This window comes from Pyrgilauda ruficollis, unplaced genomic scaffold (genome assembly GCF_017590135.1).
Source record: "Pyrgilauda ruficollis isolate IOZ18807 unplaced genomic scaffold, ASM1759013v1 scaffold12, whole genome shotgun sequence".
Classification (NCBI taxonomy): Eukaryota; Metazoa; Chordata; class Aves; order Passeriformes; family Passeridae; genus Pyrgilauda; species Pyrgilauda ruficollis.
In genome coordinates this window covers 306410-321886 of record NW_024510321.1, presented here as the reverse complement: position 1 = coordinate 321886, position 15477 = coordinate 306410, and the positions used below count along the sequence as shown (strand labels likewise).

The 15477-nt window shown below is 47.7% G+C and overlaps 1 protein-coding gene across 1 annotated transcript in view; it reads right to left on the bottom strand.

Annotated features, from left to right (window-relative positions):
• Positions 1 to 11224, bottom strand: part of OBSCN (obscurin, cytoskeletal calmodulin and titin-interacting RhoGEF) — a 176302-nt gene extending 165078 nt beyond the window's left edge. Inside the window, exons 1-2 of the mRNA XM_041488781.1 lie at positions 10964 to 11224; positions 2298 to 3427 (exon numbers count right to left, since the gene is read on the bottom strand). Coding sequence (XP_041344715.1) covers positions 2298 to 3414 — 1117 coding nt within the window. The 5' untranslated portion in view covers positions 3415 to 3427; positions 10964 to 11224. The remainder of the gene's footprint in view (positions 1 to 2297; positions 3428 to 10963) is intronic.
• Between the last annotated feature and the right edge of the window lie 4253 nt (positions 11225 to 15477).

Sequence of the window (15477 nt, the reverse complement as noted above, 5' to 3'; positions counted from 1 at the left end):
CTGAGCAAAGAGAAGTTTGCAGGGCAAGATGATCTCCCTCCCTAAGCCTGATAGCAGATGAACTGATGGCATCACCAGTGACACAAACAACAGAATTAAAAGCTTTTTTCATCTGCTGCATGATTCTGACCTGTCTTGGGAGGGCTGAGAAGATCTTCTGGTGACACAAAAGAGAGTCATTTATCAGGGCCTAATTATAACCAATACACGTAGATTTTCCATGGCAGCCTTGGCCTGGACAGGGAGCCAAACGTGGTACAGCATAAAAAATAAACAATCCATAAACATTTCCACTTCAGCCTCCTGACTCACAGGCAGCCCTGGACAATGGACACGGATCAATAACACTTTCTCATGGGGTTTGCTCCCAGACTGGCTGCTTCCCTTGCTTTCCCCACCTCCTTTGGAACAGGTTGCAGCCATGAGAGCACTAGGAGAAGCACAGGCAGAGCAGGGGGTTTGCTTTTGCAAGGTTTTGGGCAGGGAATTGAGCTTGATCCCTCCTCAAAATGATCCCCCACCCAAGGGCCAGGATTGATCTTCACCTCTGAGTCCCAGCTCATGAGGTAATCACAGCTTTATGGAACAGGACAAATGTCCTTCCCCACGCCACTCAGCACCTCCGAGGGACAGCAAGGGGTGGGACAAGTGCCAGTGAGTTCCACGGATCAGGTGTCACTGATGGGCACAGGGACTGAGCCACTTTCCAAAAAAGGGAAAACAGAAAACCAAATAACACTTGAGAGCCTTGAAGATGAGTACAAAACACAGACAATTCCTACTTGATTGTATTTCTAATTTACTTTGTTGCCAGTGAAAAATCATCAGTTTTACCACTCAAGTGGAAAAACCTTTTGTCTCTGACAGCTCATTTACAGGTGCTGCCTGGGTTGCAAACTGCCTGCTGTCCCCTTGCCAAATGGGAGAGCAGGTGGAAAATTTAGAGCTTCCTGGATTGTTCAAGACCAGGTTGGATGGGGCTTGGAGCAACCTGGTTAGGTGGAAGGTGTCCCTTCCATGGCAGGAGGTTGGAATGAGGTGATTTTTAAGATCTCCTCTAATCCAAACCATTCTGGGGTTCTGTAAAAACTGTGTGTCACATTTTGGTTGCCATTCTGAAGAACTAGGACTGACCTTCACAAGGGTGGAGTGACCCTCTAAAGGCAAGTTCTTCACCACTGACTATGGCAAACAAAGGCATCTTGTGTCTGGGAGGTTTTCTAGGAGCATTCAAGGAACACAGACTATCCAGCAACCCAAGCTGGGAAAAAGCTGAAGAACCTGGCAAGAACCAGGCTGCTGGTGGGTCACCGTACAGGAAAACTGAGCTGGACTGTAATTAGAGTTGGAGTAGGTCCCCCAGGGGATCCGAGGCAGCCTGACATGCTCATCTTGTAGGGAGGGGTTTCCACCACTACTACAAATGGCATGTCTGAGTAAACCCCACGGTGAACACAAACCCAGATGTGATTAAAGCCTGGAGGGTGAGACAGGGCATTGGCAGTCACTGACCCAGAGCATGGGAATGGATCTCTCACGTCACTGTGAAACCAGGACTGCCAGGAGCCTTAGGGATCTGGTGCATCCCAGCTGCCCCACCACCGGCTGATGCCTTGTGCAGGCTGACCTAGAACAGAGACTAGATGGAGCTAAAGAAGGAAGTAGGGATTTATTAGGAGGCTTCAATAGATCCACCTTGGGCAGCACAAGAGCCCAGCCAGGGCTACACCCCAGGCAAACTTAAAATGTTTACGAAATGGACAACTGGTCACAGGGTCTAACACTTCTATAAATTTTGTTTCATTAGCATATTGGAGCCAATTGTCCAATTCCAGCTGCAGCCTATACAGTCCCATCCTGCTTGTTTTTCTCTCTCCAGCCCACGGGGTTTGTGCTCCTGGGCTGAGATTTGGATCATTTGTCCTTGGTGCCCAGCTGGAGCAGGAATTGTTTTGTCTCCCTGCTCTGTGCACAGAGCTCACCATGCCCTGATATGAAGCCCAGACCCACACACTAAAGCAGCACATCTGAAAATATAAATGCTAAAACCTGAGGCATCACAGCCAGTTCTGCCTCATCCACCCCTACCTGGCGCCTCTATACTGCCCTTCCTAAGAACTCTGTCCCCAGGTCATCTATTCATGTGCACAAGCCCTTTCCACCAGGAGAGCTTTATTCACACCTAACACACTCCCCTGCAGCAGTTTGGAGGCAGAAGTTTTGTTCAAACCCCCACCCCAGTTCAAGGGCGTGTCCTTGCAGACACATCCTCCCTGGTGAGAACCACAGCCACCCACCTTTGACAGTGACAAGCACAGAGCTGTAGGTCTGCCCCGCCAGGTTGGAGGCCGTGCAGGTGTACAGCCCGTTGTCCGTCTGCTTACAGAAGAGAATCTTCAGCACAAAGTTCTCCTGGTCGTCCTCATAGATGACGTGCCGCCGGCCTTCCGAAATGACCTCGTTGTCCTTCTTCCACACAATCACGGGCTTGGGCTCTCCCGTCACGTAGCAGCTCAGCTTGGCGTGCTTGCCCTCCGTCACGCTGCAGGTGCGCGTCAGCGCCCCGAACGTGGCGTTGCGGGCCCCTTTGGTCAGCCCCGCCGCCCGCTCGTAGTCCCGGGACAGGCTGAGGCCGATGCTGGACAGCCCTTCCACCGCGGAGTAGGCCTGGGCAGAGGCCGAGTCCAGAGTCCCGTGGGAGATGTCCATCTTCCTGATCTCCTCCCGCCTCTTCTGCAGGTGGGACAGCAAGGAGGCCGTCTTGCCGCAGGTGCTGTCGCTGCCCGGGTTGGAGGAGCCGTGCGTTTCCACCACCAGCGCGGCCGAGGCGCTGGCGGAGCCGATGAGGTTCTCTGCCCGGCAGGTGTAGGTGCCACTGTCCCCCAGCTGGGCACACTGGATGGTGAGAGCGTTGGACTCCCCAGCAGACTCGATCTGGAAGCGTCCGGCGTCTGCTTTGTTCCTCAGGTATCTCCCGTCCTTCTCCCAGTTCACCGAGAGGGGAGGACTGCCCTGGACTTTGCATTTGAACATGACGTCTTCTCCCAAGGTTACTTTGATGTTGGTAGGTTTCTGGATGAAGTAAGGAGCTGACTCTGTGACCGTGGTCTCCTCTCCCACTTTGATGCTGACAGCAGCAAAAGCCTCCCCGATGGTGTTCTTGGCCCGGCAGATGTACTGGCCGCTGTCCTCCAGGCTCAGGTCGTAGATGGTTAGCCGGTACAAATCCCCATCCTCTGTGGTTTTAAACCTTCCCCCAGACTGGACTGGAAGTTTATCCTTTTCCCAGCTCACCACTGGGATGGGGTTTCCAATGATCTGGCAGCTCAGGGTGGCATCCTTCCCCACAGACACCATGAAGGCCTTGGGCCGGGTGAGGAAGCGCGGGACCCCGCTGAGCGAGCTGTAATCCATCCTGGCTGCCTTCCTGCAGGGGGACAGAGAAAAGTGTCAGCACAGAGCAGGGCAAAGGCTGCAGCCAAAGAATCACTGAACTCCTGTGGTGTCAGGGTTTGTCACCTGGAACGCCCACGTTTTCAATGCCCTTCTCATTTCAGCTGAGAAGGCCTTGGAATATTATTGGTCTTGAGGATTTCTTACATTTGAGGTTAACAAACTGCTGCATAAGGCAGCTCACTCCTCCACAGAGCCTCTGGGCAAAACAGAACTCTTTGGGCTGTTCATACAGCAGGGACACGACGATGCCTTTCATCTGGGGCACTCAGAAAGTGACCTGCACTACAGCTGCGTGACACATGGGCTGGTTCTGCAGCCACAAGGAACAAACTGGACACCACATTCTGAGAGATGGGTCTGCCCATCCAGATACTGCCTCCATCTCCGAATCTGGGTTGGAAGGGACCTTGAAGATCACCTCATTCCAACCCCCTGCCATGGGTAGGGATGTCACCTCCTAGACCAGGTTTTCCAAGAAGATTTGAGTGCACCATTTCTCTTCAAGCTGTTTAACTTCTTTGGCATCATGCTGCTCCTGTCTGACTACAGGAATGGTCCTACTCCAGGTGAGCACATCCCTGCTTTTTTCACCTTCAAAGTGCTGCACACAGAAGGACCAGGGCTCTGGGTGCTGTAACTCAGAAAGGAAATCAAACCCAGCCAGTGAGACAGAAATATCCTTCTTAATCCTGCAGCAGTTTGGCTTCCCTGCTGGCCACACACCCACCCACTCTCTCACCCAATGGCAGGTGCTCTCGCCATCTCCAGCAGAAATCAATAGGAGCAGGCCAAAACCCTGCTTTAATTTCTTAAATCACCATTTCTCCATCCTCTTCCAGCTCCTGTTAGTGCATTTTTGTTAATGCACAAATCACTGATGGCATCAGGGACTGAGGGTTGGATCAATTTGCTGCATGACCTTGGGAAAAATCACTTCTTTTCCCAATTTCTTGTCTCCCCTCCCACTTCATATCAAGAGAGGGATGGGCTAGCAAATAACTGTGTGCTTGCAAGGTATTTGCTGAGGTAAATGACAAATTGTGCATGAAAATTAATAACAGATTACAAATTTAATTCAATTTATGCTGCTGGGGATTGGAAAATACAAGTTACCACTAAATCCATATACTGGAAAAGGGATGTCACAAAAATACAAAACGGTATTTGTTAGGAGAGCTCAAGAAACTGTTGGAAAACTGCCTCAGGCACAGGGTGGGATTCTTGGGGTTGTCCTGAGCAAGGCCAGGAGCTGGACTCAATGGTCTCTGTGGGTCCCTTTCAGCTCAGGATATTCCATGATTTTGGGATCATTATTACAATTCCAGATGGTGTCACTGAGCCAAACTTCAAACTTGATCTGGGTCACAGTCCTAAGGCAAAACCAAATGTAATCTTTCTACATTTAACAGAAAATATGCACCATGTCCTGTCCTATCCTGTGTCTCCCACTCCAAAGAACACACCAAAATGACAAGGAGCAATCAAAGACTTTTCCTTTTAGATGAGATTGATCCTTTCTAAGTTAATTCAATATTGGTTGCTTTTGTTTCCTGGTATTGAGCAAATTTCATTATTGTGCCACAAATCTTTAGAAAATAAAGAAACAAATTTCAAACATTAAATCTGAGAGGGGGGGAATAAGTAACAGAGAAAATTTACTTTTAGTAAATGCTAAGAGGGTAAAGAATGATCGACTTGCAGTCATCAGTGCCAAGACCAACTGACTTTCAGACCTTCAATACACAGATTTTTTTTTCTCTTGATCTCAAACTTGTCTAGAAATCTGTGAATTAGTTTCAACTTTTCTGAACCCTCTTACTACCTCCAGCCTCTGCCCTCAGCTGAGCTTTAAAACGTGTTTTCAGAAATGCTTGTGCAGCTGCAAGCAGAGAAGCTGCATGAATGGTTAGAAGGGGCAGATAGGAGCCTGGGGCTTGAGCCAAAGTACACTGAAGTCAGTGGAAATTTCCACTGAAGTCAATTGATTGACAATCAGTCTCCTGCTCATTTGGGGAAGGACCATTTCAATGCTCAGAAAGAGATGCTGAGGCTCAGCTCAACTCTGGAGGGCCCAGCAGGACCATTCACTGCATTAACTAAGAGTTAACAATCAAAACACAGACTCAGAGCTCATGTCCTAATATTTCCCAGCCATTAGCTTGAATTTCAGGCTGCACTGTGCCATCAAAGCACTAGGATTCACCTTCAGAAGACACTGCCACATCTCACCCTTCCTGGATTCACAGTGTGTCAAACAGATGCATCACTCTGACTTATTCCCAGCTTTGTAGTGTCAAAAAAGAGCAGAAAAATAGAGTTGCTTCACTTCTCCATCAAACTGGGCTCTGCAGTTTGGCTCTGCACATGAACAAGTGCCTGGAGCACTGAGGTGGCTGCAGAGACATGAGAGGAGCTGCTTGGGAGCCAGCCAGGGACCTCTCAGCAGCCAGGGGCTTCCCTCAACCCACCTGCATGCTGCTTCCATCACCTGGGCCCCAGGACACCTTTCTGGGCAGGAGGAGCAGGGTGAGGGCTCTCAAAGCCTGGCTCTCACAGGAGCAGGAATGCTGCTCTCTTCCTATAGTGCATCCTTCTCTCCCTGCTAAGCTCTGCCCAAACACAGACCCCCCAGATGCTGCCTGGTACCTCAGAGTCAGGAACAGCCAAAAAACAGTCAGGAACAGCCAAAAAACTGGCAAAAAACACCACACACCTGTTGGCTTTGCTCCTGAACCAAACTGGTGCAGTAAATCCATCCAAGATGCTTCTTCCCAGTGGCTTCAAGGTCCAGCCTCCCTCTCCCATGGCTCCCAAAAATTCATCTGGTGTTTGCAACTCCTCCCCATCCAGTACAAGATCCTGTGTCCACAGACCTCCTAGTGTGGGGTGAAAACCCACATCCCCTGCTCTTACCTACACCTCCAGCAGCTTTCACCATGTGCCCTCACACTTGAAGGTTTTTTACACCATTATGAATGGCCAGAATGCCAGAATAAAACCCAGGGATCAGTGAAAACCGTGTGTGCTCATCATTATTTAAGATATTCTTCTAACATGGAAAGAAAAAACAGGGTTAATTCCTTGCTCTGCTGCTGGCTTTCTTTTATAATTATGAGATAGATACTCCATTTCTTGTATCTTTAGCCCCCATCTGAAAAAGAGGGGGGAAAACTTGTTTTATGGGTGTGGAGAGCATGAAATGCAGTAAGAGGCATGAAATCCTAACCTGCAGCAAGGATGAGGCTGTGCATGTATCTAACACATCTAACAAGTTAGACAGGCTGCACAAGATAAATTACATTAAATTTAAATGAAATGGGATAAATTTAAATGAAATGGGATAAATTACATTATCCCATTTCAAATGGGATAAAACACATCACACTGGATTATGATGATAAATAGATTTAGGAGTCAGGAGAGGACAGACTTGTGAATGTACTGAAAGGAAAAGATTTAATATTGCTACTCTGTAACTTGTGAATCAACTTATTCAATAATTATTCTGATTTCAATTATTTACATGTTCATTCAAACTTCAAAAAAGTCCAGTAAGTCTGAAACTTAAAAAAAATAAAATAGTAACTCTCTGCAAGTGCCAGGACAGCTCCCTTGGAAGGAACAGGACCAGCAACAAAGCATGAATAAACCTAGTCAATGCAAATGCCCTTTCCAATAAATCTCAGACATTTGCCAGTGTCACATTTCCCCATGTAATCCCTCTGTGATTTATCATTTGCAGCAGAGATCACATTCCCATCTGGGGCATTTCTGAGCACGCCAAAGGCAAACTGGCAGCACTCATAATTTTGCTTATGTCTTTATTCATTCGGATTTTCCCTGGTTTGTGTTTGGGGAAAGAGGCAGGACTGCACAGAGCTGTCAGATAAATAAATAAATCACTGCCCTGGAGCCAAGATGCAGCTGGTCCAGGCCTCCTGCCCACTCCTGTGCCACCCCTGCCAGTGCTTCCCATGGACAGGGGAATGAGTGCCTTGCAGTGGGACCCACCAGAGAGCTGTTCAGTTCCTGCTGGAGTGCTCAGAAGTGGAACTCCTCAGGAGGTGGAGAGCCCTGATGGTGGTTCCACCGAATCCCAGAGTGGTTTGGGTTGGAAGGGACCTTAGAGACCCATGGTCCACCCATGGTAGACCCTCCTCTTCCACCCCTGCCATGGCAGGGACACCTTCCACCATCCCAGGGTGCTCCAAGCCCCATCCAACCCAGCCTGGGACAGTTCCAGGGGTCCAGGGGCAGCCACAGCTGCTCTGGGAAACCTGTGCCAGGACCTCACCACCCTCAGAATAAAGAATTTCTTCCTAATATCCAACCCAACCTTGCCCTCTGGCAGTGGGAAGACATTCCTCCTTATCCTTTCACCACATCCCTTGTTCCAGGTCCCTCTCCAGCTCTCCTGGAGCCCCTTTAGGCCCTGGAAGAGGCTCTGAGTTCTCTCTGGAGCCTTCTCTCCTCCAGGCTGGATACCTCAGCTCTCCCAGCCTGGCTCCATCCCAGTCTCCTGGGATTCACTGCTGATCTGCACCTGGAAAACCTTCCACAGCCTCTGAGAAGGCAGAGGTGCCCCCATGGTGAACTGTCCCCCAAGCTGTCAGCAGCCTGTGGTGGAGATCTTGGTGTGAGAGAGGACAGGGGGAACACGTTATTCTCTGTCCAAGCCTTTCCATTCAAGGATTAGAAAAAGAATCCTGTCCACTCAGGGCAAGGACCAAAAAGCACCGTGCAATCCATCCCATAAAACATTCCCGAGACAAAGGTGGTCATAAGTAGCAAAATTGGAGACTTTGGGACATAATTACACCTAAGGGATCACCAAGGTCCAAACAGAGATCAGAAGCACAGAATTTCTCTCAACACCACATTAAGCCCTATCATGACCCTTTTTGCTCATTTCCTCAATCCTCTTTTACCCTTTCTTTGCCCAAGTCAAAAATACATTGATTTGAGGTATTTTTCTTGCCTTTGAAGTTTATGTTTCCTGAACTTCCTCTGCAATGCTAAATTCTAATCCTCTCACTCTTTTTCCTGCCAGGAAAGACAGGATTTATAGGGAACCTCCTGTGTCTGAATCCTGAGCTTTCAAAGAACATCACTGAGAATGAAAGCTCCAGATAAAAATCAAGGCAGCACCGGTATTACTGCAGTTTACGTTACTTATCTGCTTGTATTGTTCCATCTAAAAACATCAGGAAATGGAATCCGTGGGTGGGAAGGGAAGTCGATGAGTTGTTAAATGGGAAGTTTGGGTTTCCTTTGATGTTTAAAACCCTGCTGAGGGAAAACAGCACTAACCCATCTGCCCTCCCAGGGAATGGACAACTTTGGAGTAGCACAAGTGTTGGGTGTCAGCTGCAGGCTGGGTGACATCAGCCGGGCTCTGGTGGGTGCCTGAGAGCCGTCCCAGCAGACAGGGAGCTCTGGGGGTGAAATGCACACCAGCACGCCCAGTGCTGCCCGTTCCACCCCTAAATCAGGGCTCAGAGCTCTAATCCAGGGAGGCGGGATTTATCCCCTTCCACCGGAGCAGCAACGGTATCTGTGCCTCAGGAGCTGGGCTCAGGGCTTAGCTTGGGCTACTCTGAATTCCACTTCAGTGAGGGAGAAGCGATTTTGGCATGTCCAAAGGTCACTGGATGAGCAGATGGGAGAGGTTTCTGTGGGGGATCCGTCGCCGGAGGTGTCGGACACAGAGAACCCGCGGCGCACGAAACCCTTTGCAAGGAGCTTCTAACTGGACCCAGAGTAAGGCTTGTCTGCATTCCCTCCCATCCACAGCCTCCATCCTAAACCAAAATCCATGGGAGATGTTGAGGGAAAGCTCCTGGCAGGCCAGGGGCTGACATGGTGTTAAACACGGTGAGCAGCCCTCAGGGAAAAGGAGAAGCTCGAGACAATTCTGACCTTCAGGGTAGGGCTGAAACGCACCAAGTGCCTCAGAGGGACCTGCATCCCCTCATGCTCCCCCTGCTAATCCCTTACCAATAACCTGGGTGTTCCCAACGATTGGTAGCCAACAAGGGTTCAGACGTTTAGAGAATTCCAGCGAGGAGCAAGAACAAATCACGTGGTTTGTGCATGTCACCAGGCTCAGACACCTTCCAGCCATGTTAGCAGCACACTTCATAAAAATCACAACAGATTCAAGCCACTTAAGTGATTTTTATGGTTAAAACACTTTTTATCTTTCTTCTCTACAGAGGCAGAACTTTCTTAGAAAACTCACCCCACTTTCAACCACCTGGCCAGAAACCATTTTCCATCAACACCCTAACAGCTCCAAGAAACTCCATGTAGGGAAGGGAGTTCATCCTCCTTGGGCTTTACTGCAACGTGGGGACTTCACATTCCACCTATGATGGAGCTACAAAACCACCCCTGAAACATCCAGAGGCCTAAAACTGCACAGAGCAGCCCCTCAGGACTCCACAGCAGCCACTTTTCCTTCTGTTTTTCTGAGCCTCCCAAGGCTGCTCTGACAATAGCAAAAGGCCAAAGCACCAGAGAGGTCTGGGCACATTGTGATACTCACTCCAGTTCTGTGGGGCTGAGAATAAAGGAGACAAATGCAGAGAAAACACACAAATTCTGGGGTTTCAATCCAGGAGACAGAAAAGGAGTGACGTAAATCTAGAAACTTCATCACAAATTTCACCCAGCTGCATTTTGCTTTACACACAGGCCTGGAGAGAAGCAACCGTGAGAGAATCCCAGGAAAAAACCAGTCTTGCAAAGCTAGAAACGCTCCTGGTTCAGCCCATGTGATTTCCTACACGAGGGAGTTGCAGGATCACGGCTCCCATATGGACAAAGAATTCCCTTGGTGACAATCAGCCGTGGCTCCGACCTAAGCCCTTGTATTTTAACAAGTGGACGTCATTGTCATTACAGTCACTCCACCCCATTGAGCTGTAGGGCCCAAAATAGCCTCAGCTGTCGAGCTCCATCTCTGCCTATCTCCCCTCAGAACCATTTGGAGAAATGGGAGGAGGGTGGAGGGCTGCAGAGTGAACCTGTATTGACACCAGAGAGGAGCTCAGAGAGGAAAAAAGTCCTGGCTGAAGAGAAAAGCTGCACTGAGATGATGCCCTGGAAATAAAGCTTTCTGAAATGTTCCTTTCTGACACCTCTCCGTGTGCTTTCCAGGCTCTCCATTCCCAGTGGTGTCTCAGATTTGGGGACAAAGTGTATCAAGTTGAGTCTACAGCTCTAAACCTGATTTTTTTTCACTTTCCTCCTCTGGAGGCTGATCTTTGCTCAGAAGTAATTAAGCAGAACAATCCACATTTGGCTCAGAGCAAAGGAAGGATGGATTTACTACCTGCAAATTCAGCTCCATCCCCAAATATGTTTAATTTAAAAAAAAAACATCCTCAGGCATGGCACAAAAACAACCTCACCCCTCCCTCAGCTACCAACAACCTTCTCCACTTCCTGCTGGGCATCAGCATCCCCAAATCCACCTCTCCTTAGCTGAAGGCTTCGGTCTTACCTGGAGTCTTGTCTGAGTCTGAGGAGGACAAAGCTCTGGGCAGAGGAAGAAAAAGCCGATTCCTACTGAGATGAAAGGAGGGGGAAGAGGGAAGAGGGGAACAGAGGACATGGGGAGACCATGCTGGCTTGGGTTCCCCCCCTCTTTCCCCTCCAGGAAATAAAACAGAAACCCCAGCGACGGCAGGGACGTGCAGCAGAAGGTCCCCCCAAGTCCCCCTGCAGTGGCTCTGCTGCCCAGGGTTAGGCTGTGCCACCCCCCTGACCCTCCTCTGGGTCGTCCTCCTCCAGTCAAATCGCTGACGTGCTTTCTCCTTCCCTCCACAGCCCAGCTCCAAAATAGCTCTGGGTGTCATTTACCGGGGAGATTAAATTTCCTGCAGCACACAGGGGAAAGGGCAGCGCTGTGGGGACTCGCTGCCACAGCCCAGCAACAGCAGGGGGGCAAAAACCCCATCAGGAGAGGGTGTTTGGGTGGGATGGGGGACAAGAGACATTCCTCAAGGGTCCATCCCACAGCCAGGTGCTGAATGTGACGTGGGGACTCGGGAACGGGCGGCTGCTGAGTTATCAGTGCTGCACACTGGACAGGAATTCTGTCCCAAAGGCATCAAATCAATAATAGGTTTATTTATAACCTCGCAGGCAGGAGCTGTTACAATGGCAAATCAACAGCAAGTCAATAATCCTAAGTGTTTCTCTGCCCCTTCACCTTGTATATACATACATATAGGTTATATGAGGTTATATACATATAGGTTATATATGGGTTTTATATTTCCCCACCTTTTTGCCTCATGAATACAAACTGAGTGCAAAAAAATCACCTGAGCTGCCAATCCATCACAGCTCAGAAGCTCAAGACCATAATTTCTATGTTTGCAAGTCAAATTTCTAGTTTTTAAAAACAATTTCTTTGGGGTCCATGCCAATTCTTATTGGCAATCGCAGTATTTTAAATTTAAAACTGATTTCTGCTAATAGTTAAAGAGCTACAACAGAGCCCAGCAGGCTGCCCCACAACCACTTCAGCTCTGTGTAAATATCAGGAGTGAACTCAAGATATGCTTATTTTTGGCAGTAAACAAAGCAGATAAGGTGCTGCATAGCCAAGGCCCTGAAGACACGGTGATAGGTTGTGTTAAATCACTTTTCAGGGCATAAAACCACCACCAGGGCAGCAAAAGGGAGTTATAGCTGGGATTTTGAAAGCAGGGCTTGAAGAGAATCACAGAATTCCAGAATGGTTTGGGGTGGAAGGGAGCTTAAAGATCATCTTGTTTCATTCCCCAGGAATTGTCCAAGGCCAGGCTGGACAGGGTTTGGAGCAATTTGGGATAGCTGGAGGTGTCCTTACCCATGCAGGGGGTGGAATGAGATGAGGTTTAAGGTCCCTCACAGCCCAAACTGTTCTGTGATTCTGTCCAAATTAATAAGATCATTGGACTGAGGAGAAAAAAATATTTAAGGTGCTACCTGAACGCCCTGTGCATTGGCTGAGGGACTTTATCCAATGTTCAGCTCTGTGAAAAACTCATCCCCTCTTAAAGACAGTGCCCACTGTGCTCGTTCTGCCCTCTCTTCTGAAGGTGGATTAAAGTTTTAGCTGTAGGACTTAGAGAGGCTTCCCAAAGACACAGGAATGTGCCCAGGGTGTGTTAGCAGCAGCTCTCAGCAGGATTCTCTTTGACTTAGCAGGATTTGATTTCTGACCAGGCACTGCTCTGCAAACTGGACATCAGCAGACTCCAAGGTCTGTCCCCAGCTGATGCCTCAGGTTTGAGCTTTTCTATTTTCAGATTCTGTGCTGCTTTAGTGTGTGGGTCTGAGCTTCACATCAGGGCATGGTGAGCTCTGTGCACAGAGCAGGGAGACAAAACAATTCCTGCTCCAGCTGGGCACCAAGGACAAATGATCCAAATCTCAGCCCAGGAGCACAAACCCCGTGGGCTGGAGAGAGAAAAACAAGCAGGATGGGAGTGCAGGGACTGAGCTGGAATGGGACAATGAACTGCAATGTGCACATGGAGCAGAGCTGATCCCAGGGAGAGACCCCGGGAGCGCTCGTGCATTTTGGGGCCATTTGGGTTCAATTTGGGGGCAGCCCTGGCTGGGCTCTTGTGCTGCCCAAGGTGGAGCCATGGAGGAGATCCTTGGAATCAATGCCTGCTTTATTCTGGAACTCCATCCAGCCTCTGCTCTGGGGCAGCCTGAGCGCTCGTGCATTTTGGGACCATTTGGGTTCATCTTGGGTGCAGCCCTGGCTGGGCTCTTGTGCTGCCCAAGGTGGATCCATGGAGGAGATCCTTTGAATCAATCTCTGATTTATTCTTTAGCTCTGTCCAGTCTCTGTTCCAGGTTAGCCTGCAGAAGGCATCACAACTGTAATTTGGAATAACCCAGTGTCCATCTGGAGCAAACCAAAGGAAATTTGCTGTTCCCCAGCCCTCCATGACACCACCTTCCATTTCCCTGCCCTACGCAATTGCCAGAGGCACCAGGTAGATTTTTATGGGATTAAACGAGCAGCGCCTTTCCTTTAACATCTTGGTGACTTTGAGGAAGATCTCAGAGACTTTATGATCTTCACCTTGGGTTTTTTTTTTTGGTAAAGGACCACCTGTATGTACCAGAAGTGCACAGTGACTCCACCAATGCCCTGGGCAGCCTGTGACAGTGCTCAGCAACATCTCCAGGGAAGAAATTTTCCCCAATATTCAAACTAAACCTCCCCTGGCACAACTTGAGGTCGTTCCCTCTCCTCCTGTCCCTGTTCCCTGGAGCAGAGCCTGATCCCCCCACTGTCCCCTCCTGCCAGGAGCTGTGCAGAGCCACAAGGTCCCCCCTTGAGCCTCCTTTTCTCCTCCTTTTTTTGCCCTAATTCTCTTGACATAAGTTGGGTTGTCTGAGCTACCCCTACAAGTCACTAAAAATTAAAAAGAGAAAAATATCTCCAGTCCCCATGAGTTATTAACTTATTCAGGAACTACAACTTGTCATGGGTTTAAAAGAAAGGAGCATCTTAAAGGGATGAGCTAATAAAAGTTCCAGCCTATAGAGAGAACAGTGAAAGGCTTGAAAAACACCCTGAACTTGGATGAAGACAAATAAAATATCATCAGGCACAACACTAGTCCCCTCCTCTTTGAAATAAAAACTGAGGGTTTTCCATAGATGTGTTTTCAACAAACATCAGGATGATGTGCTTGAAACAGAAACTTGGGCAGTTTTAAAACACAGAAAAATCTTTCCTTGCCCTTGAAAACTGTATTGTGGAGCTCCAAACCTGCCCATCTGAACAGTTCAGTTGGAAATAAGAGGATGCCAAGCAGAATTAACCAGAGTTTACAGGCACCAAACAAGCTGTGTTTGGGCTTTCTCCAGGAAATCAATTTAAATTATTTGAATTATAATAACTAGCAAGGCCTGAGGCGTTACATCTTATTTCAATATTCCTCTGAACAATGAGATTTTTTGCATAAAAAGGCATGTTTCTGTAAAAAAAAAAAAAAAAAAAAATTATTCCTGCTTCTCTCTGTGGGGGAATTTAATTTGATTTTCCCCCATTTGATACTGCACAAGAATTTAAAAGCTGACACCATTTATTTCTCCTCAGTATGTTTACCTAGATTTTACAACTAAAAAACCCTGATGTGTTGTCTCCCAATCTAGCACTGTTAGAAAAAGAAAATTAAATAAAAATCAATGCTAATAAAAACTTCACACAGAAACATGTTACAGAAAATGAGACTTTTTTCCCCTACCACATTTAATTCTGATGGGAAGAGCACCTAATTCTGAATTAAACCTCACAAGAAATTCCCTAAGGCACATCTATCACGAGGGAACACATTCCCCTAAAAAGCTTACTTATATCTGGCAATGTTAATTGAGAAAGTCATGGAGGACACAGAAAATTAATATATAGAGGCAAATTATGTATTACATTGATTTAAAAAAGAACAGAGGAAGTGGGTTAATTTTTGCTCAATTCCTAACTGCATTTTTTTTTCCTTAAAATGCATTTTTTTTCAGAATTTCAGGACAAAAAAATAATTTAACAAACAAGGCTGAAGTGACACATCTTGCCAAGATTTCCAAAAAAACTTATCAATGCTCCTTTTTCTTTTATGCTTTCCTGAGCTTCTCTGCTCTCAACATTAAACCTTTTTCTATATTGCTAATAAAATACCTAAATTTAAAAATTCCTGCTGTGATTTAACCCTGTATATCTCAAACGTTTTGTCAGGATGCCTGCAGATGTTGGAGGAGTGGACACATTTGTGCGTCCCATTGTGGAGTTTTCCCCATTTCAAAACAACTGAGGAGTTGCTGATCCCACCTTTGCTTCCCAGTAATTCCCAAATCTTCCCAGAGCTGCACCTGAGCAGCATTTTCCTGGCATTAAGAATTAGACTGAAAAAATAAAAATTAAAAAAAAAATTGAAATTAAACATTAAAAAATATATTTCCTGAATTTTGTGTTGGTGGAAGTCTAAACCTGGCTGAAGAAGC